The 26,150-nt window shown below is 40.7% G+C and overlaps 2 protein-coding genes across 3 annotated transcripts in view; one reads left to right on the top strand and one right to left on the bottom strand.

The window, feature by feature from the left end:
• SESN3 (sestrin 3) overlaps window positions 1-6,423 on the bottom strand; it is a 73,865-nt gene extending 67,442 nt beyond the window's left edge. The window contains exon 1 of one of the 2 annotated variants that reach the window (XM_082409997.1): window positions 6,090-6,423. In XM_082409997.1, coding sequence (XP_082266123.1) covers window positions 6,090-6,167 — 78 coding nt within the window. In that variant the 5' untranslated portion in view covers window positions 6,168-6,423. The remainder of the gene's footprint in view (window positions 1-6,089) is intronic. The other variant, XM_082409996.1, reaches the window with a different exon arrangement.
• Window positions 6,163-23,363, top strand: LOC309636680 (uncharacterized protein). Its single transcript, XM_082410087.1, has 4 exons — window positions 6,163-8,001; window positions 18,560-19,258; window positions 21,712-21,848; window positions 22,975-23,363. Exon 1 carries the CDS (start codon window positions 6,310-6,312, stop codon window positions 6,652-6,654), a length of 345 nt encoding a protein of 114 aa, XP_082266213.1. The 5' UTR covers window positions 6,163-6,309; the 3' UTR covers window positions 6,655-8,001; window positions 18,560-19,258; window positions 21,712-21,848; window positions 22,975-23,363.
• Window positions 23,364-26,150: the final 2,787 nt, after the last annotated feature.

The following is a 26,150-nucleotide window of genomic DNA, read 5'->3' as shown; positions in this document are numbered from 1 at the left end:
TTCCAAACGTTGACACATTTTGTAATATAATATACTATAAAAAAAAAAATCACACCCATTAATCACCCTTGCTCTCAAAAGGAGAACCTTTAAGAACTGGGAAGCTTTCAGGCTAATGGTGACAGATATACATTTTCCAAAATTCGAATTATTCCTTGAAAGCTTGAATTTTATCACTGGCAATAAATATTGTCAGTGTTTTTCCTTAAATCTTCAGGGTCACATTACTCAATCTTAAGAAAATTTTTATCAAATACTCAAGTTTGCCAAACCAAAGTTTGCCTGACAGGTGTTCTTTTAAGTAAAAATGGGGTTCATTTTAAAAGTGGCTAGTTTAGCCTGCAACTAAAACAACTGCACAGATTCTTTCCCTAGAGACAACCAGATTGCTGTGCAGTAGAAGCACATAGTATACTTCTCATCACTCAAGGGTCAGGATTTAACAAAATTTAACAGTGATTATTGTTTCGTGCCACTACCTTGAGTTACACTAAGGGGCCAGCACAGTTTTACCTCCACTGCTTTTGCACAGTGAAAACAGAAATAAAGTCTTGTATGATCATGAAAACAGTTTTGACGTCCCAGGCCCGCTGAAATGGTCTTGGATACTCCCAGGGTCTGAAGATCATATTTGAGAACTGTGCTTTACCTCATTAAAGAATTAACCAAACTACTGTTAAAGAGATAATAAAAATAGCCAGCTAACTCTTCTCCTTCCCCTCCAGTTGATCTGGAATAACGTGTCAAAGAGTGGCTAAAAGTCACATTTCCAACTAATATTACCTGGAGAGTTTTAGGTACCTATAGGCATTCCACAGATGCTGAAGCTGGGGGGTGGGGGGGATGGCTATTCCCTGATGGCCTCAATACTACAGGGGACAATTCGAATGTAGTTTTTAGCTTATTACAGAGGCGGTATTAAGAATTGAATGGACTTCATACGAGTTGTATGACAGCGTCCATGCCTTTTAAATTTTCTCAGTTTATGAGAATCAACTGATAATGTGAAAGCACTGTAAAAATTGTGAAGGTCTACCCAAACATAAGTTATAACCCAGTCCCTTCAAAGGGGAAAAAGAGGATGAAGAGATCGGGAGAAAAAGATTAAGACATTTTTTTACTTCCATAGCTCTTCTCCTAAATTAAAATAATTAAACATTCTTTGCTTTACCCTAGATTTGCCCCAACTTCTATTAAGCACAATCATCTTTAACTCTTAGTCTTTTCAAACTTAATACCAATATCCCTCATCTGCTGAGGTGTCCAAAAGGCAATTTTATTTTACTTAATTATTTGAAACGTCAAAAGCAATGCATTGAGGGTTTCCCTGGTGGCGCAGTGGTTGAGAATCTGCCTGCCAATGCAGGGGACACGGGTTCGAGCCCTGGTCTGGGAAGATCCCACATGCCGCGGAGCGACTAGGCCCGTGACCCACAATTGCTGAGCCTGCGCGTCTGGAGACTGAGCGTCTGGAGCCTGTGCTCCGCGATAAGAGAGGCCACGACAGTGAGAGGCCCGCGCACTGCGATGAAGAGTGGCCCCCACTTGCCGCAACTAGAGAAAGCCCTCGCACAGAAACGAAGACCCAACACAGCCATAAATAATAAATAAATAAATAAATAAATAAAATTTAAAAAAAAAAAAGAAAGAAAAAAAAAGCAATGCATTGGATTACTATTTAAGGAGGGGGAGGGGTAGAATATGCAAATAAATCAGTATGTTGATCACTCTAATTAAAAGCATAATATCTTTACCTCTCACTTACAGGCAATAATTAGACAAGACAGAAAAGTGAAGACTAACCAAATCACTCCGTATGTATTGAAATATATTGCCACAACACACAAAGGACCTATTCTAGGAATAGGGAAAATACATAGACTTGTCTTTCTTACATTTGTAGTTGTACTTTATGGTTTACAAAGTACTTTAACACATATTACCTCTCTCCAGCTATGCAGCAACCTGCAAGGCAAGTAGAAATGATGTACACTTTACAGAGAAAACTAGGCTTCAAGAAGTTAACTAACTTGCCCAAAATTCAAAGACCTATCAAAGACCTAATGATGAGCATATCTTGTGACTCCCAGTATCACTACATTTGCAGTTATATTTTAGCAGTTTATTTATTTGGTGGTGGGGAGGTTATAGAAGCAGTAGAATCCCTTTACAAATGAAACCTTACATTGAATCTGAGCTATGAAACACATAAATACACAAAAGCGTTTTTATAAGTGTTTTAGTTATAAATGAACAATTACTGATAAGTTTTTCTCACAAGTGAAAATTAAACATGAGTAGATATGCACAGGAAGGAAGTTTTTTTAAAGGCCAGTGCCTTCATAATCAATGACAATCTTTCTGATCAATGTCTTATTAACAAAAAAGTTCAAATATATGTACAAAGGGAGCAGAACAAATTTTAATTCAAGGCCTGCACAAGAATAGTCTTGTAACAAAAGATTTTTGGGTGGTTGTATTTTTAAATTATAATTTTAAAAAGTACTTAAAATTTAATCCAACTCAAGTATTTTTGAACACTGAAGCATCTTAGGGCTCCATAAAAAGCAGTTTGAAAACCACTGCATAATGGCTTGCTGTCATAAATTCACTGCTTGGTCTCTGTCTAGTTCATTTTCAGATAAAACTAAATAAAAATCTACTTTTGACAATCAAAAATATGTACATAAGAAACCTGATTAACCAAAGAAAATACAGCTACTCATCCACAAAGCAATACCATTCTTTTGGTTGAACCATATAAAACTGCTATTAACTGACAATTTTGACTATAAAAATGAGGTTCATATGGCTTAAACTAATGTTTCCCATTTTATTTTCCCAGTCTCTTCACTCACCAAAAAGCTGTCAAAAGAAGCGATCGTATAAGCAGAGGGGAAAAAGTGCAATATCCAACAAAGATAAATCACTGGAACTACCTAAACATATTAAGAATTATAAAATGGTAAATCCTCTAACTTAAAGTGCAGAGTTTTATTCACTTCAGTTGCACTAACTGCTCAATACTCAAAATACATTGTAATATGCACCCTTTTATTTATTGGAAGACGAGTGGACTGAGAGTTACCTACCTTTCTTAATGCAGTTTGGCACTCCACTTTGAAATTTATCTAGTTGTCAGTGGAATTTCTTCAAGTAAAATGTATTACACTTCACAACTCATTAACTTTTCCAAAGTAAACAGAAGCATTTCCTCTTTTATTAAAACCTTTATTGAATTATTTCTGATAACAGAGCAAGTTAGAATAAGTAGGAGTTATAGATTTGAGGAGAGTTTTGTTTGTTCATTTCTTTCCCTATGTGGTTTACCTCTCCATTCTTTTTACTGACCTAAGGTTACCAAATTAGGTATATTTAATACGTGAAGAAGTCTCTTTTTTTTGGAAGATGCTGAATCAAAATCATAAAGGTACTTCTAAGAATAAATGTAATTCTCATACAATATACAATTAAATTTTCAGATGTTGGGTTGAACCAAATTACTTTCTTTGAAGGTGAATCCAGTTCTTTTTGAAGTTCCCTCCAAATTCAATACATTGCAACAAATTAAGCCACTTAGAGAAAAAGGTGTCATGCCACATAAATAAAGGTGACTCTTCCCCCATCACTAATGAGGATTATAACAGCCAAGAGTAATTCACACTGGATGTGCATGGTTTTCATTCTTCCATCATGAACTACACTGAACTAAAATTCAAAATGCTGTGACTCACATGGTTATTACTGAACACTTTAAGTGGAAAACACAAGATAAATCCAGAGAATCCCATTTTGAGCGTTATAGATGAATTTTGCTTAGAGTTATATACTTTCTATCAAAAAGAAAACCATTTCTTTATTAGAAAACTCTTACATGCTGTTTTTAGAATGATGAAGAACTTAAAATGCTAAACACTTGATATCTTTTAAGAGCACTTAAGGCACTCTTAAAAAGCTACAAATGTTTGCCAAGTCATGCCATAACTGGCTCAAACAATCCCATTTCCATCTAAAGTTATTTCATGCTACTGCATGAATCAATATTAAATACCTTGGAGTTACTAAAAACTGGGAATTAGCAGAGGTGTGCATAGCAATTGTAAGATCTGAAAATGGTGAATATCCATTTTCCATATACAACCTCTGTCTTTTAATAATAGCTAGAAATGAGGATGTTCTTTCTAGGTAAATAGAAATAGTTTCTTAAAAGCTAAGAGAAAGATATAAAGATGTCTTTAAAGCTAGCAAAGGGTCATGGATCCACAGCCATGGTTCTCTCAAAAGAAAAATAGATTTTGAAACTTAATACTACCTCCAAAAATTTAATTAGTCCACCAAATTGCCAGAGCCATTAAAAAAAATCCAAGTCAATACAGCTCTTTTTTCCCTTATTCAGTTAAAAAAAAATTAGCTGTTTTTTTTTAAACCAGGCTTTAGTTTAATCAAACATGTCTCAACAACACTTTTTTTTTTCATGTTAAAGACATAACATCACTTTTAAAGTTGGAAAATCATCATCATCATTTTTTAAAAAGCTAAGTTCAGATGCCATCTGGCCCAGAAGTGAAAGAGTTAACATTCAACTAAGCTGCTCTGCGCTTCTGATCCATTACATTTCTCACGAGCTGCCCTACAATGAGCTGAGCAAGTATCAACTGTAATTTGATCCCAGAGTTTATGGAAAAAAATAACTGCACATACTCAACATGCACATTTAATAAAAATCTGTTTCAAGAAAAACATATCCGATAAACACAATTTAAGGCATATTTCACTGTTTGATTAACTTCAAATATGCAATCCTTTTGCTTTCTTCGTGCTCTCAAATAAAATGGGGGGGGGGGGGAAGCAGCAGCCCTACTGCAGGGAAAAGAGGCTTGAAAAACAACTTTGATTGGCACTTGGCCTGACCCACAGAGGAAGAAAAACAGTTTTTGGACAAAGAGCGCAAATATTTGAGCTTGCTTACTTACATGCTTTCTTTCTTTTTTTTTTTTTAATATATAAAGAACAATCCTAATTGAACTGTATTTAGAGAAATTGACTAAAAACGGTGCCGTATTCATCTTAGTCTTTCAGTCCCGACGCATTTGCACAGCTCAGCAATTTTAATTCATTTGTACTGGACAAACAGAAGCACCTCAACTACTGTTTCTACTTAATGAAATGTAAAAATAGAGTCTCGAGAAGAATAAACTGATTATAATATTACCCAGTGGCGGCTGTTAAAGTCTGATTAAAAGCTTTTCTCAGTCTAAAACGACATCTTTTCACAGCCCCCTCACCCCACCCGCCTTAACGGAGCGAATAAGCCAAGTAAACTAAACAATACTGGAGTAAACTTTCTATCAGTCACTCTGGGAAGCAATAAACTGATTGTGCGTCTGATTTTTTTGGAGCAACACCGGGGTGCTGGGGATGAGTAAGTGCTAAAAAGGGATAACTCACGTCCACCTCAGTCTCCACCTCCCCCAACCCCAGCTTGAGAAACTGTAACGTCGAATAGCATTTCCCATGGGCATAAAGTTCAAGCTGCTTTACCAGTTCCTTTCAGGATCGAACTGTAGCCACAAGACGACCATCCAAAGAATGTAAAAAGGGAGTGTTCGGGGAAAGCGTGCAAGGAAGGCAGAAGCAACCGAATAAACAAAAACAACACCCGCAAGAGTTAGGCACAGCAAAGAGGGAGCCAGGTTCCTCTGGACCAGACCAAGCAGTTCTGATTTCACACCGACCTCCATCAAGAGCACTGGGAGGAGGATCGAACAGGTCCGTCCCTCCCTCCGCCCTGGGAGCAGGCCGGAGGTGGCAAGGTAGGGAGGTAAACGGAGGAACAGACCACAGGCACCCCCCGCGCCCCCAAATCCGCAACCCCTGGGGACTAGCGTCTGTCCCGGCAGAGATCAAAAGCAGCAGTAGGCTAAACCCTCCACTCTCAACCCATGCCCCCTTTTTGGGTCTCGGCGTAGGGAAGGTGCCCTGGGATCCCTTTGAGCCTTGCTCCAAGAGTGCGCCCCGGGGCCGAGCAGCCCGAGCCGCGGCCGGCAGGAAGCGCCCTTTTCGGGCCGGACCCCAGGCCGAGCCCGTACCTTCCGCAGTACTTTCCGGCAGTTGGTACAGAGCAGGTAGTTGGCGGCGGCCGACGGGCTGCTGCTGCCCCGGTTCATCGTGGCTGCGGGCACCGAGGGCGAGGGCGAGGGCGGGCGGCGGGCTGGGGCCGGGCTGTCACTGCGGCCGCCCGCGCAGCTGAGGGGCCGGACCGTCCCCCAGCCGCCGGCCGCGCTTCAGCCTCAGCGTCCTCCGGGCGGGATGTCGGGATGGGAGGCGACGCCCCGAGAGCGAGCGGCTGCCCGAAGCGACCACCGCGGCGGCTGCCGAAGCGACGGCGGAGACGGTGGCGGCTGCTCCTCACCGGCCCGTTGTTCCACCCGCCCCCATCCTCCAGACCCCCGCCCCCGCCAGGCTAGGACGAGCAGCCGCCACCGCTGCCGCCGCCGCCGCCTCCGCCGCCGCCGCCGCAGCGCCTCAGTGCGGCCCCGCCCCCGCCTCCCCACCACCTTCACCACCTCCACGCTCGGGCACCGCCCCCTCCCGCCAATCGGACCGCTCCGGCCACGCCCCCCGGGCGCTAACCCACAGCCAATGAGCAACTAGAGCCCGGCTGGGAGCTGCACCGGCCAATCAGAGAGGCCGAAGACGCCTTGAATCTCTGGGCAAGTTAAGTTTGTCTCCGAGGCTCCGAACTGAAGGGAGATGGCGGGTTAGTTAGGTAGTGGGGTGGGAGGGAATACAGTGTGCTGCTCCACCAATAGGAGGAAGAGGGTGTGTCATATGCAAATAACCCCCGTGAAGCCCAGCCCCTCCCCTAAGACAAGGCACAGCCCCTGCTCTAGGTCTCTGCAGAAATGGTGAGGGAATGAGATAAATAACTGGGAGCTAGAGCTCGCTAGTGGGTCTAAGACTGAGCTTAATATTTCCTGATTTCTTGAGAAAGGGTGGGGGTTGGGGGGAGCTAAAACGTTCTTACCGTCAGGGCAGTGGTTAGGCTTTCTCTTAACCAAAATCTTAGCTTAGCTATAAAGAAGACTGCAATCACGTAGCACTTTGCATCCAAGGATCTCAAAGAACTTTATGCATCATTTATCGTGAGCCCTGTTTTGCAAAAGACCAGTTACCTGAGGCTTCGGCAGCGGGTAGGGGATAGATGTTGAAGTATATTTGTACCATTAATCGAGTTAGAGGGAAGAAAAGACCCAAAACCTGTAGGTGAGCGGTTTCCTCCTCCATCTAAAGCCCCTTCTCGCAGTCTCTCAGCAACGAAAATTCCTTTATTTGTCCAGCACGAAAAGGCCAAAGAGACAGGGTTGTCTTCCACCCAAAAGTCCTTCTGAGGCAGCTGGTTAGATAAACGCAGAGCATGGAGCTCTGCCTGGGAGCGAAGGTTCAGAGAACAAATTGCCATTTAAAACTGTTGGGCTGGACCTGCCTCTTCCGAAGCTAAAAATGGATTTAGGATTTTGGCGTTCACGCTCTGGGGAGAGAACGCAGATGTAATTGGGGAAAGCTCAGGCTGGCAGGGTGTGGGGGACAGGCGAGTGGGGGAGCCAGGTCTCCCGAGGAGCTAGCAGCGCGCATGCTAGTCGAATGCTGGTTCCCGACGCGAGACGCCCCGAAACCTGCTCCCCAGTGAGAACAAAGGCAGGCTCCGAGCGAGAACCTGATTGGTGCCCGGTCCTCACCGGTGTCCTCCGGACCCCGGAGATAACTTGCTCTGCCCACTGGCGCGGAGCTCCGTGCGCACTGGCGCCCCAGCTCCCCACCCGGCCTTGGCCGGGACCACATAGGACTGTGCGTTATGACATCACCTGTTTTCGCTGTTGAGAACACGATCGGTATTCTCTGCTTCTCCTTTTTTACAGGTCTCTGGTGTACGAGGATTTGTGAAGGCCTGCAGTTGGCAGAATGAATCTGTGGAGATGGTTTAAAAGAACGGTTTCACTGGTTTGCATTTCTTTCTTTTCTTCCCTTTCTTTTTAAAAAACTACCCTGGTTTCCTTAGGGATTCAGTGTAGTGTTGTGATGCAAAATCAGAAAGGTACACTTGGAGGAGCTAGCAAGTTTAGCATATCAAAGCTATTAGACCAAATTGTGTGGTTAAAACTGCCAATCTCCTCATTTTTCGACAGCTGCCTCCTCTCTGTCCCTTTTAGAGACCAACAGGCATAAACCAAGTCTACACAAGGAACAAAGGAAATGGAAATCTGCCAGTGTCAGGTTTAAATAGATTAAAATAGACTGGAAAACCCCCAAAGGGTCTAAGTTATGTGGTTGGGTAAATGTGTTGATCCATTTAACTAGTGATAGCTAAAGTTCTCTTGGTGCTGTGCAGATTTATAGAGCCTAGAATAGCAATGGCGTGGGGAAGGTGTATAACATGCAGTTAGAAGAAACTGTAAAAGCAAGAAGATTCAGCAAAGGGAGAAATTACTACGTACACTTCAACGCAGAGATCCAAGAAATCCAGGGAGAAAGGAAGTCTCAGTTGTCCTAAGAACTGAAACACATATGTGTCCCCATTTAGTGGTAAATATCTTGAGTTATATTCCTGGCTTGTAAAGCAGATTTTATGTGAGTACATTTTAAAGGAAAGGAGAAATTGAAGGATGAAGTGAATTTTTGTGCAGAGACTGAGTTTTCTCAAACAGTATTTTAACTTCAAATTATTTTCTATCATATACTTTTTATATCCTTTCCTTCTGTTTAATAGCTAAAATTCTTTCACAGTGAAGTCCTTTAAGTTCTTCCATAACTAAATCTCTCAAGAGGGAGGCCAAGAGAGGCCAACCCTATACAATTATACCCTCTAACAAAGATTGCTAAAAGGAGGTTTTAGAGGAATCTCTTCATTGATCCATGGTCATATACATGTATGTGACCAAGTGATGGCCCTCTCCACCAAATCCTCCAAACTGTTATAACATTGTCTATACTGTCATTTATTTGTCAGTCAACCATGTACTGCACTGTAACATTTCTTCTATTGAACCACGATATATGTGTCTGTGTCCCACCCCTGAAATCTCCAATCCAGTAACTCATTCTCAATACACAATGACCACCCTTTCTTCTGGTTCTCACACCCTCAGTCCCATCATCCTTCTTCTACGCTCTCACGGTAATGTTCAACTTCTGGACCCTTCCTTTCTCTTCCATTCCTCACCTGACCTCCCTTTCTTTCCCAGCTAGCCTGGATACCAGAAGGAGACTGTAACTTAGAGAATAAGTGACTTGCAAATCCTGGATCACATTGTTAGTTAAGAGGGAAGGAAACAAAAGCCCATTCTTTGAACTTTGTACAGAGCAAGGAAAAACTCCGCCCCTTTTGTTGTCTGGTTGATCTAAAACAAGAAAGAACTTTAGGAAAGTAGGATCTGGGTGAAAATTAACAACCAATGTGGAGCACTACTTTTTAATTTTTTAATTACAAAATGAGAATGACACTTCATTAAACATTTTACATCATTTAAAAATAGTTTTTGCTTGTTTTGAACTATTTTTTTTTTAATGTGACTTTTTTTTCCTAGTTGTGCATAAAATCACATGGCTTGGATGTACCGTAAATTATTTAACCATTACTCCACTATGGAACATGTAGGTTGTTTCCAGTTTCTCATGATTATAAATAATGCTCTGATAAGCTTCCTCATATGTAAGTTTCTGGCAGCATCTTTTATTCCTAGATATGGAATTTCTAACCTAAAGGATATGAATATGTTTTAAGGCTTTTGATGCAATTTGCTAAAAGATTTTGTGGAAAGGTTTAACCAATTTGCAACCAACTCACAGTGAATAAGAGCACAGGGGAGAGAATCATTTGAAAGCACAAATCTGATCTGTCGTCCTCCTACAGAAGGCCAGTCAATAGTCCGCTTACCTCTACTTCGAATGCCCTCCATCTCTTTCTCTTTGAAAGATCTACTGGTAGAAATAAGCACTTGCCGAAGCATCCAAAGTGCTTTCCTATACCTCTTCCTTAGCATCAAGCTCAATACTGAAATGATTGGTTCAAATTCTATGTTCTCATTAGACTGGTGAACCCCTTAAGGGCAGGGATGGACTACATTCACTTATTCACTCCCAACTCCTAGCTCAACCAACTTTAAGAGAAGTGCTTAAAAAATCTTGGAGAAAATAAGGAGTTTTCACTCTGACTTTCCTCAGTACACCATAAGTTCTGCTAGAACATCTCTTTTGAATCTCTAATAACAGCTACAGGAACTTATAAAAGGATCCCAATACATATTTGTGAATTGAATGGTACAAATCAACTATTGTTGCAAAGCAGAGAGATTGGATTCGTGTCCTTATCTGTCACCAATTCCTTCTCTGACATTGTGCATAATGATCATAACTGGGACTTGCTATCTCTTTTATAAAATGAAACTTCCTACCACAAACCAAGGGTGTAGGGAGGGAGGGTTGAGGCACATTTTTATGCTCGGCGCTTTTGAAAGAAGATACCCTGTTAGTAACGTGCTGTGACTTTTGGACTTAAAACTGTTTACTTCTCTAGATATTCTCATTCTACTGACCTAAGAATGGGCCCCTTTATAGTTCCTAAATAAGGATTCGATTGAAAAAAATCAATTACTAAAGATATTTTTTAAATTCCATTTCTTGAGACAATAGGTCATTTTCTAACCTTTTGCTTCCTCAGACTTCTTTTTCTTTCCCCTGGGGGCACCCAAAGCCTTTGGATTTCAGGGAAAGTCCTGCATTATTTACAAATTTGCAAATACTGTAATTTGTTTTGTGCACAAAGGAATTTGTACTTCACACAATTATAAATTGATTGCTCCCTTTGAGCTGTTCATTAGATTCCTGCGGCCCAAGACCAATACTACTCCAAAGGAGAAATTAAGAAGATCTGATCCAAAAAGACCACTGCTTGAGTGCCCATTCCCATCCCACCCCCTCCATCACCCACCTCCACCGAGAAAATTATTCTTACCAAAGCTCATTTTTCAAAGAACAAATATTCCACCAACATCCAAATTTCTGTCGGCTTTCTCTTCTAACTTCCTATTTCAGAGTTTCCTGCATTTAACCCCATGTAAAGCAGACTGCAAAGGCGAGCGAGACCCTCAGATGTGGGTTTGTTGTTGTTTGTTTGGCCTGCAAGATGTTAGCCAGCACAGTGCTTTTTAAACATTGAATTACTTTAAATATTTATAATTTAGGAGATTTTGCGCCTCCCGCCCCCAAATCTAGATTTCTGGCGTCTCTTGAAAATTTGTCAGATCTGATCACACTGGACCCATACTGCCACATGGCAAGCGTCTGCTGGAACCCAGTACCTGCTATTTGGGTTTGGACATGCACTTTCTAGTTTACCAACATCTCTGTCACTTTTTTGGGTTCTATTTTGCCACTTTATTTACATTATCTTCTTGATCTTTGTAAGGATTCGCCACCTCTATAAACTGTCTCCAGCACCTAAATACCTAAATTACTGATCTGCTGACTGTCCCTCTTAACTTTATCATAGAATATGAATTGAAAAGAAGCTTGTCATCTCTTGGCTATAGCAAAAGTTGAGGAAAGGGGTCAGATGTAAAGATTATCATGATATGTAAATCAACTATACTTCCATAAAAAATATATATTTAAAAAAGGAATATCATGATGGATAGCTAGGTACCCTGACGTGTGTGTGTGTGTGTGTGTGTGTGTGTACACAATGGGAAGGATAGTTGTCTAAGAAGGGACTATTATGTCCTTTACACTCTTCACCCCACTCCTTATTCTAAATCTGCCCGCATCCCCATTCTAATTGTAGCTTTAGGAGAAAGGGACCAAGGGGAATGTGGCAGTAGTAGAAGGACCATGAGAGTGTTTTCTTTTTTTTTTTTAATTTTACTTATTTATTTATTTATTTTTATTTATGGCTGTGTTGGGTCCCCGTTTCTGTGTGAGGGCTTTCTCCAGCTGCGGCAAGTGGGGGCCACCCTCCACCGCGGCACGCGGGCCCCCCACCATCGCGGCCTCTCCCGCTGTGGAGCACAGGCTCCAGACGCACAGGTCCAGCAATCGTGGCTCATGGGCCCAGCCGCCCCGCAGCATGCGGGATCCTCCCAGACCAGGGCCCGAACCCGCGTCCCCTGCATTGGCAGGCAGACTCCCAACCACTGCGCCACGAGGGAAGCCCGAGAGTGTTTTCTTTGATGGGCATTATCACATGGAGACTAAGAGCCTGGGCTGTGGAGTCAGATATGGATTTGAGCACTGACTTTGCCCCTTACTAGATATATGACCTTGGGCAAGTTACTTTCTGTCTTTAGGTTTCAGTTTCCTCATCTGTAAGACTGAGTAATAATGCTACCTCCTCAAAGAGTGATTGTGAAGATTGAATGAGATTAACGCACTGTAGTGTTCAGCAAAGTGACTAGAACGTTGCAAGCCCTCAGAAAATGTTTGCTGCTAGCTGCCACAATACAAAGGATGTTATGTTCTCTACGTACTGTGTGACCTTGGTCTAATTACTTAACTTTTCTATGTCTCGATTTTTGCCATCTGAAAAGAGGATATTAATATTAGCTTAGTCATAGAGTTGTTTTGAGGATTAAATAAGCTATATGTAAAGCACTGTAAAACAATACCTAGCATATAAGAAATGCTATATAAATATTTACTATTATTATATACTGTGGTCAGGAGATCTTTTTTATTTGTTTCTTTTTTTTTCTGTGAAGATCTTTGATTTTCAAGGTACTTCTCAGAAGGGAATGTAGGGTAGTAAAAATAGCAATGGACAGGAAGTCAGAGGACCCAGGGTTTAGTTCAGTAGTGCTGTAAACGATGCGATTTTGGGTCTCAGTTTTCTTATCTATTAAATGTGGAAGGGTGATTAAGTAGGGTCAGGGCCAAATCCAGATTGTAAGAAAATTGAAGCTTATATAATGTGGGGACCTGCCTTAATAAAAGAATATAAAACTATGGATGCAAAATTATTTATGAAACCAAATACTTATTTAAAATCAGCAATAGGATCAATAAACTTTAAAAAGTTGAAAATACTATAAACATCACAAAATCCAAATAAATAACAGATCTCTATTAATTAACTACCTGACACAACCCTGTATTACTTTTTTCCCTACATATTTTGGGCTGTATATTTTGATTTCCTCTTCATATGACAATGATTTTTGAAATGTTATCTTCGATGGAGAAAATAGAAAGGTAATTCAATATTTTTCTCTAGTCTAGTGCCCTAGGATACTTATGCATCATGAAATGTCCTCCAACCTACATCTTTGTGATCTGATGCATGTAAATTGGCCTGGTGGGCGATAGAAATATTCCTAGAACCCATTCTTACGTTGGGACAACTCAAAACAACAACCACACACTGAAATGACTGTGATCTTGCTCTCTCTATATAACCCACCAAACCCAAGCTAAAGGTGTCTGCATCTTAACGTTCCCTTAGCCAGAATAACAAAAATACACATGGCTTCCCAATTCTTCCAGCATGAAGGAGAGTTTGAAAGAGGTAACTTAAGTGAAAAGAGACTATGGTCTTTACCAATAATGGTTAAAATAGCTTGCTTTTGAAATTTAATTAAGAATATGACCACGTGAACACATTGCTCTGGCCTCTCCAAGGGCCTTGGAAGGGGCCAGTGCTAGTGATGGACACTAAAGTTTAAATTTTAATAAATTTGTGGTTAATCCGTGTCTGAGAATTGCAAAGACCTTTCCAAGCTCTAAAATTCTGTGAATTTGTTTTGTCTTAGGATTTCCATGAGAATCTAGTGCAAGCAGGATTAGTAGGATAGGAGAAGTAGGAGAATTTCTGCAAGTAAGCAGGGAGAAAGTAAAAGCAGCTCTAGTCTCAAAAATCCCCAGAGTTGCCTTGGTTTTCCTTTGTTCCCTTATTTCTTCTGTGAGTCTGTTCGTCTCCTTGATAATCTAAATTCACTCTCCCCAATTCTCAATATCCTTCTTTCAGTTGTAAGGAAACTGAGATAGAGAAATAATTTTATATATTTTAAGGAAAGATCATTGTGAAATATGCTGGCTGTCTGGGTGTTAGAAAGGAAAGTGGGTGAATAAAACAAAAATCCACATGAGAGTGAAGGAGTTTGGGAGTAGGATCCAATCAATAAGAGCACAGAAGAGTTATAATTTTTAGACTCGGATATCTTAGATGACATAGTATTCTATTGTGAAGGATTTGCAGTAAATCAACATGTAGAACTGAGGTGGGATTGAAGGGACCCTTAGAAGGAAACAGTCTATACTTCAACTTTCAGGCCTTCTGAAAGTGACAATTACATACAGACTTGGAGCATCTTCAGGGATGAGTCTTATTCATCTGAGTATTTCAAGAACTTGGAACCTAAGAGGAGGTGCTTGAAAGTGCTTGTTGGATGAAATGGTTGGATGTATTAGAGTTTGTTAACTGGAAAGCGAGTACACATATTTTTACCAAATAAAATTCCCAAGTTGTCTTAAAACTGTAAAATGATTTTCATGCAAAGGTAAAATTTGCCTTGTTAGCAAGAAGCAGCTTTCAACAATTATATAAATGTAACAAACACAGCAATTTCAAAGATAAAATGTTGGCATTCCCACATGAGCTGCAAGCTTGGAATCACAATAGCATCTTGTAAGATTCTGGAAGGCTGCAACTTTGCAAGAGTATGCTTTGAAATACATGCTGTACAGATAGTCTTTTATTTGCTCATTTATTTATTGGACCCTCAACAAGTAGTAAGTCCTGGCGACAAAAAACTAACAAAATATAATTTTATAATCTAATAGTGAGACTGGGGTATAATCTCTGCATTGGTGTAGAAGATAAATAGAAAATGGAGAAGAGAGGGTAAAAGAATTATGAGCAAAGAACTCAGAAAACTCCTTTGAGCATTTATGCCTGTAACTGGATGCCTTAGTGGTAGTGATGGAGACACATGATGCAGAATTCTTGCTGTGTCTCCATGCAATTTACAATGTCAACAGGAGGATAGGATTAACCCTTATAAATACTAGAGAACAATATAGAAGGGTATATAATGAAATCACCTTTTAATTCCATGTTCATTACTCAATTCATTCCCGCAGTCACACATTAATTTCCTCAACATATGTCTGTGGAGTACTTACCATGTGCCAGGCTCTTGGCTAGCCATGGAGATAAATTGATAAACATGAGAGTCAGGGTCTTACAGAACAGATAATCTAGCAGAGAAGACGGACTTCAAACAAGTAATGCCAATATGTAATGAGTATTACAGTAGGGAAAACACAGGAAGGGAACATAGAGCAGGGGAATCTAACCTGGTCCAGGCCTCCCTGAGGAAGTAAAATGGAAACCCAAGTGGCGGGGTGTCCACTGTTTCTGACAGTGACTCCCCCATATTCCAGCCAGTAGGTCTTTTCCACCTGCAACTCTCATCTTGTTGTTTCAATTCTCCTTTTCATATAGTTCCTGTTCCAGTTATAAAACTCCTATGAATCCTGACTTTTTACAGTACAGTAGACAAACTTTTATGCTGGGAGCAATCCTCCTTTCTTTTTCTAAGAAGCACTATCCCTATTTAACTTCTTTTTCCAGATTAAAGAATATCATTTAACATCATTATTTCACACTTGACATTTCTCACTCAGGCCACCACCATGATGGTTCCATCCGTGCATGTGCAAGTTAAATGTAGGCACCATTTCTAAGAGGTACATCTATTTTATCTCTCTTAAGACTCTAAAATATTTGAAGGTAATCCTCATATCTCTAACCTATTTTCTCTAATCCCCACAACATCCATGGTAATGATACTATAATCATAATAGATATAGTGATAGAAGCAACCACTACCACTTACTGAATGCTTACTATGTACCAGTCATTTTGCAATATCTTATATACATTATCTTACCTAATATTTATAAAATGCCTATGAAATGATTATTATTATCTCCATTTTTCAAATGATTTATAGGGATTAAAAGTTTGGTCAAAGTCACAGTTATTACAAGACATTTGAGATTTGAACCCAGATTTGCTTGATGCCAGTGTTTATAGTATTATTCAATCCTGCCTTGGCATTGTACATTCAGAATAATGTAGATATTCTTTGAACTAATTCTCCGTGATAGGTTACCAAACTGTGAGGTCCACTGACTTAGATCTCCCAACATCCACCAAATACAGTGTGAGCACCTCCAGTAGTTGGATTCCTACTGAGATCAATGCTATGGGAGTAGGAAAAGAAATACGCATTATTCCCTATTCTAATATTTTATTGCCCACTGGCATGTTACTCTAAAATAAAACTAAATGATCCTGGGATGTGAAAAATACTTTTGTTGACACTCTAAGTTGAAGTGCCAAATGTTTTGATATATAAGTCTGATGATTCCTAGGCACTTGGTTAGTCATAAAGGTAAAGTGATGGATGTAATGGAGATAAAGTTGAGGGAGAGGGGAGAGGAAAGATGTAAGTTGCCATTGCTCCTCTTACATGCTGTATCAAGGATGGTCCGGGTCCATTGTGATTGGTTGAGATTAGCTCCTCTAAGAAAGAAGATGAATGAACTGGTTTTCACATAATCTGCCAGCGAACTAGAGATCTTTATCTCAACCTGTCCCATCCAGATTCTCCTCTAAGGAAATCTTTCTGCTTGTGGCCTCATTCTACACAATGGTGCTCTATACCGTGTGTTTGCCCCTTGTCTCAGATGAGTGGACCAAGGGGTAGATGCTTGCTGGAAGACAGACATTCTGTGACCTGGCCAGCCATCTGGATGGACTAGCTTAAAATGATGATCTGGGCCGATCAGTTGCCTTTCTGGGAAATTCAGCAATTGGAAAGTAAGGCACCAGGCCAGTTGGCAGCAAAGTCAGATTGTGAGAGGATGTCATGAACCATATGGACGCTAAAACTATGAAGGGGCAGAACAGATAGAGAGTAAAGGTTGAGGAAGCTGGTTGGAAAAGAATCATAGAGACAATGCACAGAAAGAAAGCGAAGACACTAAGACACTGGTATTTAGAGGTGCCTTCGATCCTGGGTGTTTCCAGTTCTGGTCCCTGCTATGTATCCCTGTAACCGCCCCTACCCCTATCTGAATCTCCTTCCACCACTAATTTTGTGAAGTAACTTGAGTGCGCCTGTTTCTTTCAATCAAAAGAGACTAAAACCATCTTCCTTCCCTTACATGTCAAGCACTTACAAATAGGAAGTATTACTCTTAGTTCTCATTAGTAAATGGATGTGAAAAGTCAGACATTCAAAAGAAAGAACTGGAATGCGCTGAGCCAGAAAACCGCATTTTGATTTTTGCACATAGAAAATTTTTACGTTTCATTAAGCATATGTTTCATTAAGAAAGTCTGCTCTCAAACTTTTTAGAACGTTTTGTGTTCCCAGTTGGAGAATGGAGATCAGTAATCTATTAGCCGAACTGCTTCTCTCCAAGTTTAATGTCAAAGTGATTCTAATGTGTCTACGTGAGCAACTGCCTGTGAAGAAAACTTTGAGAGACAAAAGGCTTTCTCCCTTTCCACTCTTTATCCTTCATTCAGACCTCATGCCTGCTGGCCCAGTTTAATGATTTTCTAGAGTTTTTGAACCAAAAAGATTTTTTTTAAAAGTAAAAACAGAAATCAAAGTTAAATGTCCTTGAATGTTTCCAAGAACTAAGTAGTTAGTCAAGAAAAAGATAAAGTGAATGAGGGCAGCTTTGTATCAGTTTGCAGGTTAAAGATCACTGTGGTGGTCTTTATGAAATACAAAGGGGACCAGGCATATATATATGAAAAGGTATAAATGCTTTAATTTGACTCAACTTGCCAGGTAAGGAATGTGCCTCAACAAGTGATCTGTTTCCATAGGGCCAATCACTAGCCTTGGAGGAGCTCAACTCAGCTAACCAGAATAGATCTGGAATATTCTTGGTTTCCATTCCTGTGCCTCACATGCCTTGTCTCTGCAGGAGCCGCTGCTTTTTCTTCCCTTTCTAAGTCTCTCTCTTTCTCTCTCTCCCCTCCCCCTCCCCTCCCCCTCCCCTCCCCCTCCCCTCCCCCTCCTCCCCTCCCCCTCCTCCCCTCCCCCTCCTCCCCCCTCCCCCCCCTCCTCCTCTTCCTCCTCCTCCCTCTTCTTCTTCTTCTTCTTCTTCTTCTTCTTCTTCTTCTTCTTCTTCTTCTTCTTCTTCTTCTTCCCTTTCCCCTTCTCCTTCTCTCTCTCTCTCTCATTTATATTGGGCTTATTCTGAGCTCAGCCACCCTTGAACCCATTCTCTATCTTGTAGGTAAAATAGTTCTTAGGATTTGCTAAGACCTTGGAAAATAAAGGAGGTACTTCACCTGACCAGTGAGGATTGTTTTTGCCACACCTTTGGAAACTTTGTGGATGGGAAATTAAAGGAAGTGGTGCTTCTCCCTGGGCCATACTAGAAGGGTTGTGGTCGTGTTGGACTTGCTGTTGATGCAGTAACTCTACAGTTATTTCTGTATACTCAAGGCCTGTCACTTTGCATTTTCTGTTTCTTCAAGAAGACATGAACATCTAGAGAGTCACATGTCTATGGGGAGTTGGAATGCTGAGGAATGGAAACAAATGGAAATATATTACACAAGTGGAACTTCAGCTGTGACCTGAAATGTATTACCTAAGAACTCTGTACGGGTGAAATTTTTCTATCTCGGTATTGTATAATCAAGTCACTGTTCAAAAACTCCTCAAATTTCATTTTTTAGTACTTACTTTGTAGGGTTTTTTGAGGATTAAATGAAAAAATTTATGTAAAGTGCATAGAACAGTGTCCCTCCTATTATGAGCACTCAATAAATGTTAGCTATTATTATTTTTAAAATTTTTCATACAACAATAATATATTTGTTCAATAACAATTGAAATTTACTTGAATTTTAATGTTTTGGGTTCCCTGATGCCATTTACCACTGTTTGTTTTGATTTAAAAGGGCCTCAAGTACTTGATAACGTGCAAGGTTGATCATCAAACATCTTTATTGCACTTGTGTTCGCAAAGTACATTTTGGTCTTCTTTTAGTTAGTCTGTTCAATCACATTACAAGACAGAAAATTCTGTGTCAGAGAGCCTGTGGGAAAATGAAGAACCTAAGTGTCTGGAGAAATTAAATGACCACAATGTAACCCCCATTCTAACCTCTCTCTAGATGAAGATGAAGAAAGACCATCATCTCTGGGACTTGGGCTCTCACGCATATTAGGTGAGTGTATGCGTCCACACACATGGATATATGCCTTTATGTGTCCTGCTCTCAACAAATTCTTTTTTTTTTTTTGGCTGTGCCTCACAGCTTGCAGGATCTTAGTTCCTCATAGTTCCTTGACCAGGGATTGAACTGGAGCCCCCTGCTTTTGGAAGCACGGTGGAGTCCTAACCACTGGACTGCCAGGGAATTCCCAACAAATTCTTTTTTGCTAAGCTAGAGATAGTGAGTCATAATCATTCCTTAAGTTTTTTTTTTAATTCATTAATTAATTATTTATTTATTTTTGGCTGTGTTGGGTCTTCATTGCTGCACACGGGCTTTCTCCAGTTGTGTTGAGCAGGGGCTATTCTTCATTCCGGTGTGTGGGCTTCTTCCTCATTGCAGTGGCTTCTCTTGTGGAGCACGGGCTCTAGGTGCGCAGGCTTCAGTAGTTGCAGTGCGTGGGCTCAGTAGTTGTGGCACACGGGCTTAGTTGCTCCATGGCATGTGGGATCTTCCCAGACCAGGGATCGAACCTGTGTCCCCTGCACTGGCAGGCGGATTCTTAACCACTGCACCACCAGGGAAGTCCCATTCCTTAAGCTTTTAACTGAAGAACTGCAGTTTGCCAGTTAATGAACGGGACGTATCATCCCCATTTAAGAGCTGGAGTTCTAAGATAGAGTGCCTTCGCTCTTGCCATCAAGAGCTTTGCCTACTAGCCAATAGCTGATGATTCTCAGTTTTACTCTACAGGAGGTAACTACCTTTAGGGAGATGGACAAAATCACAAAAGATAATATACCTCATGTATTCTGTATGACTCTAGAAGAACCTAACCATACTATAAATAGGTCCAGTTTTTTTTTAATATAGGTCTGGGCTGAGAGGGTCTTCTGGGAGGTGTAATGGGCAGGATATATAAAGCATGGACCAAGCCATGGATTCTTTCCTCTTTGCCTTTTACAATTACCCTCCGTTTATAGAAACCTATTTATGAGTCTGCCTTGGTCATCAGGCAAAATGCCTTATTTATTTCATGGTTGTTTACAAAACCAAGGGCCCAATCTACAGGATATTTATACTGTTGTCTATCATAGCATTCACTGGGAGAAGAGATAAGCGATTCATCTGACAAAAGTATTGCGGCTTGCAGATTCTGAGTGCACGAGAAAGAAGTCACCGCATTACCACGTCATAAGACAATGATTTTGTTCTCCTGAACAAATGATGTAACTCATTTAGGTTGATTTCGCCTTCCTCAGATGTCATGAACATAATTTTTGCTTTGTCACTATAGTTCTTAGTTGCTTGTGCAGTGACATCTCAGGTAAAAAGGGCCTGAAGCGAAGTCTGAGTTGGATCCTCCTGAGAACATCAAGAAGATTTTCTCCCCTTTTTCAAAGAACTAAGGAGTAGATTTAGCCAGACAAGGATAAGGTTCTAGATGTGGAGGGTAACAAGGAGTGGTAAGATTTTTCTAGGTGGAAAAAGCAAAGGGAAGGCAGATGCTTGGGTGTGTTGGTGGCCTAATTTCTGTAGCCCTGGAGCTGCCCAAAGTATCTTCAGAGTGAAGACCAGCCATCTGAGCCCCGAGACAGGACAACGACCTGGGGGTGAAGAGCGGCTCTAGCTCCACCTGCCAGCTCCTGAGCCAGCTCCGTGCCCCCTCAGCTTTGTTCTATTTGCTCTTTATCTTCAGGGCTTCATTGACATCATTCTACCCTATTTCAGAGTGAGATTAGGTGAATGCCTCAGAGCCCATGGATCCCGGTGACATGTTAGCTACACCAACTTTGTATCACCTCTGCTTCTCCAGAAGCAGATTCAACAAGATCACATGATTTTTCAGAGCCTTTTAATGTCTCTTGCCTTTGGCGTGTCACTTATCTGACCTACTTCCAATTTTTCATGTTCCAATCTCCCATCCCTTTTATTTCATCTGACTCTTTCCCATATCATCAGCCCTACTTTCTGCTCCCTTCTCACTAGAGCAAACTGCCAACCCCAGTACCTTTGCTCTCTTGTTCACATTCTCCTCAAAAGTCACCCAAAGTATCCTGGAAGCAAAGGAGAAGAGCTTAAACTATTTTTTGCAGTGGAAAGCCTAGAGATGACTTACCTAAGCATGGCCTATTTGCTGCTTGATGTAGTTCATGCTCTGGCCAGGGGGAAGGTATGGTGGGATTTTGCCCAGGCACACTTTGGCCATTCTGTGTTTTGTGCTGCCCATGCTGAGTCAGCTATTGTTGAAACAAATGAAGGCAAGTATCCCTGAGGAACAGTGATGGAGGCGTGGGTGACATTCATGTAGATAATAACCTTTCAGGTTAGCTCTGGTCCTGCCCATGAACAGAATCTCAACCCCAGCCAAATCCTTCCAAAAGCAAAGATCATTTTCGTCGTAGACTGTAAGCTCCCTGAGGGCACATATCTCTGTCTGAGTTCTTTTCATTCATGTTTCCCAGGTGCACAGAATGGAGCCTGTCCCATTGTAGGTGCCCGAGAAGTCTTTGTTAATTTGAATTCCCGCCCGATGGAATTGTTACTCTAGTACCACATTTCAGCAAGGCTCTTCTCGATCAAATAGCACAATATCAAACAGGTATGGCAGAGTCGATTTTAATATGCTAATTCATATACACAAGGGAAAAAAAGATCGTTGTAAATATCATGGGCTTTGAATGAACGTGAGCTTCTGAGGGCTGTAAATGTATTTCAGAGAACAGGGCTAAAAATGGAGTAGAAATGTACTAAATTTTAAGGAGCATCTGGAACATGAAGGGTAGCTGATAAAGAGAAAATTAAGCTTTTTAATTATAGAAATGTGAAATTGATAAAGAGTTCCCTGTTTATCTGAAACACCAAGTTTTCCTAGGACCTTAATATTATTATTCCTAAAAAGCGGGGGTCGAGGGGGGTTTAGACTAGATAAAATTCCCTCCAATTCTAAAAAGTTGAGACTATAATTATAAATCATCAAAAAATATAAAAAAATAAATAAAACTGATGTCTTTATTCTCTCTTTTGGGAATGAGTGTAGCCCTAGAACAAAAAATCTTAACCTGAAGTGTATGGTTGTACTTCCTTGTATATTTGAATTCCCTAAAACCGTGCATAAAAATTTTATATATGTGCATTTTTTTCCCCTGAGGAACAAGGATCCATAGTTTTCATCAAATTCCCAAGGTAGTTTGAGACCCCAAAACCTTATAAGCCACTGGATTATAACATTTTAGGTTGTCTCCTCATAAGGCTTGAAATAACACTTTCTATGTGTCAGGCATTATGCTAAACACTTTATATGTATTACCTCATTTAACCGTAACTTCACAAGACTGCTGCTTTTCTGAGAAGTTAACTTTCTCAAAGTCTTACAGCTGATAACTGGTGAAGCTGGGACACCCACCCAGGCTGAACCAGAATGCCATGCTTTTATTCATTACATAGAACTACCTTCTTTTTGGGAGACAGAACATTTTCCCCAAACCAGAGCCTTTTCAGTCTTAGCCATTATTTTCCCTGTAATTCATCTTTTATATTTATTTAAGAACTGCTTTCTAAGCACCCTAAACCCTTTATACACCCAGGGAGCATTCCTCTGTGGAACTAGCTTTCTAAAGCACTGAAGCAACCCTCTCCAGACCACTCACCTCTGTTCTGTTTTTTTCCGTTGTACAACCAGGCTGCAGTAAGCATAATTTTGTCTTAACTCTCTATTCTAAACTCAGGTCTGGCCACGTGGCACTAATGGACAAACCATACATTTGGAGAGACTCCAAGAAATCCATCCCAAGCACTGAATGGTCCTGGCCCTGTTCCAGAATTTCACTCACCTTCCACAAATTGTGATTCCAGACACGTTCTTACCTTGGCCCCCAGGATAATGGAAGCCACAAAAGAGACAGAAATTAAAATGTCAGCCCAGCTGGGCCCACAGCAATTACGATGGAACCCATTGCCTCTTCGATCACCTGAGTGTAGCACATCTGTGCCTCCTGCATAAGGGATAGCAAAATAATCCAGAGCAGTTATTTTAGATGTCTCTTTAACTCAGTGTTAATACAGTTGCTACTTAACAACAGCAACTAAGATTTTAATAAGCGACAGGAAATTTTTTTTTTTTAACCTGGTTGCATTTATTTAACCAATTTTTGTAAGTTAAAATTATTGAAGGAGAATAATGGATACTCCTTAGAATACAAACAAAATTGGGGAGAAATAGAATAAGGTTTGATAAATAACCACTGAACCCCAGGAACTCTGCTAACCTCACTCATATATTATATGTCATCTCATTTAATCATCATCATAAGCCTAAATGTAAGCAAGTGTTGGTGTAAGACTAAAAATTAAATATATATATTTTTTTATCTGGGTTAGTAGTTTTTGATTCAGCAGTTCCAGTGGAAAAAAGTCCACTATTACCACCCTGTTTGAAGTTCCTCTATTAGAGTTCTGTTCAAAATTGTGATATAAGGCAGAAACATTTTAATTGGGTTTAGAGAGTAAAACAGCATGTGTAACATAGGATAAATCTAGAGGGATTCAATAAGCTAAGGACAAATAAGTGGATCAAAGCTGAGAAGAAACGTGATAAAATAAAGAGCAGACTTTCCATCATTCAAACTTCTGCACTCATCATCCTTGATCCCATTGGTATAAATAGTCTTTGATAACAGAAAAGAAATAATTCTTCCTCGTCTTTAGCACCACTTCCTTCAGAGAATGTCAGAGGTACATATTTCTAATACATACTGTGAGACTCATGAGTTATGCAAAGTGTGGTTACAGTATTAAAAAATGTTTGAGAATCAATGAATGTTCTATGACTGTTCTACTTTCCTCCTGGAGAGTCACAGAAACATTTTTAAAAACAAGGTGAGAAGCAGAGCTCAGAATTCTGATGAACTTTGTAATTCAGCAACCACTGCCATCACTCAAAACCTAAATAACCTGAAACATATGATCAAGGCTGGAGCGGCAAGTAAAAGAAAGTGTTGTTATTCTCTGCCTGAGAAAAGAGTATCACCCAAACCTTTTCACCTACTGCAGATTCTGAAAGATGAGTAGTATGCCATGTCACTATGGACAGAGAAAAGGATGTCCACAGCCAAGGTGACATCTGAGAGGTCATATACTTTGTGGGATCATGATAGAAGTTCAAAACATCAACCTGAGAAAAATAAGTGAAACTGATGACCAAGTGGGAAGTATGGGTGGCACAAGGGATTAAATGGTGTGGGAATCAAGACATTGCTAATCTCCTCACTTCCTCCTTTTTTTTATTCTTTATAGACCCAGCCACTGATAGGAGCTGCTGATTTCACGTGAAGTGATCTGCTGCTTTCTGTGCTCTGAAGGTGCTGATTTCCACTGTCTGCAATGTTACATCCATGAGTTCTTCCAGCTTTGAAACTGAGCGCTCCAAGCAAGAGGATCCCTTTTCTTCTGCTGCTATGCCAGGGAAACATTGAGATTACTTTGGCCAAAATAACATTTCAGCCAGTTGACATCCTAACTCAGAGAGGCAGCTAGTCGTGTTAACAAAGAAAACGATGTTTGGTCATAAAGGAGTGTGATGAAACTTTCGCTTTATCTTTTTCTATCTCAATACAACAATATGGAGACGAGTTATTTTCTTAAAGTACTTGTCACCTGCTTTGTGATTGTCATTTTACTTGGCTGCCTTCTCTGTGAGATTATAGGCTTCATGAGGACAGTTTTCCTCCTCATTGTATCCTCAATACAGTAACAACATTTTTTTTGAAGAAGTGAACAAAGAAAGTCAACGCAGAAAAAGTCTTCTAGTCTATGTTATAGGAATAGTGAAATCTTTTTAGGTTAGTAAAATGTGGGTTGAATTGCTCAGGAATTTTTAATAACCAGTGGTTGTCAGCTGAATTTATATTATGGGCAAATGTAATACTGAATGCAGTTATAAGTTCTGGAATAGGGACAAGTGTACAGGCCGCGGTGGCTAAGTGCTGTTTTTGTCCTCCAGCTCTTATTTTTCCTTCGGGTAACTCTTAGCCAGTGTTAGTCTAGGAAATTGCCCCCTCCTTCACCCTCAGTCCCATCTTATTCTCCTCCCACAGGTATACTTGGTCCTACACTGGTAGGTGATCCTCTGTGTACCAGAGAACCGTCTTCCCGGGGCCACTGGGCTTTGTTCAGCTACAGTTCCAGCTGGTCCTGTCAGAGGACCGTGTCCTTTCTTTGCTTTGGGGAGAAGTGAGCTGGAGCTGTGTGTGGAGTCTCTACACTGAAGCCAACAGAGGAGAAAGTGGGGAGTGGGGAGATAAAGGGAAAGAGGGTGGGAGAGAGAGGGTCCTGATGACATACATCATTAGAGGCAATAAATCACCCACAACTTAACTTTTTTCTGTCATTTGCCACAAAAATAACTCTAACTGGTCCAGAGGATGTGTTGTGTTACTTTGTTTTTATCTTGGTAAAAGAAAGAAATCATTTAGATGGCTCCTAGAGGAAGTGCGGTTTGGTACATCTTGGTCTTGTTAGGAAATTCATTATTTTAATGGACCGAAATCTCTGCCTTAGATGTAATGTTGGAGCTTCGGGAGCTACAGGTAACTCCGGATGCGTGTGTGCTCTCTTCTACCTGACAGCTCCGTATGAAGAGAGCTATTATGACTCGTTTGTTCATTCATTCAATAAATATTGAGCACCTACAATGTGCAGGCACATCTTTTCTTCAGGATTTATGTTTAGACTGTTCTTTGAACTGTTTCTCATGTCACGGGGATTCTGGACCAGTACTGGTGTGCCTTCCTTAGAAGGACCCCACTGTGTCAAAGCATCACCTTTAAAATATGGCATCTGGAGCAAAGCATGATAACATCCATTCATATGTGTTAAACATGCCTTAAGTGTCCCATGTGCCAGG

Source organism: Balaenoptera physalus (genome assembly GCF_965194825.1).
Source record: "Balaenoptera physalus genome assembly, chromosome: 10".
Lineage (NCBI taxonomy): Eukaryota > Metazoa > Chordata > Mammalia > Artiodactyla > Balaenopteridae > Balaenoptera > Balaenoptera physalus.
Note: the sequence above shows the minus strand (reverse complement) of the source record. Positions and strands in the feature narration are given on the sequence as shown.

What these genes read in the sequence shown, in the direction of transcription:
- LOC309636680 (XM_082410087.1), top strand. Translation starts at nt 6,310, where the DNA reads ATGTCGGGATGGGAGGCGACGCCCCGAGAGCGAGCGGCTGCCCGAAGC.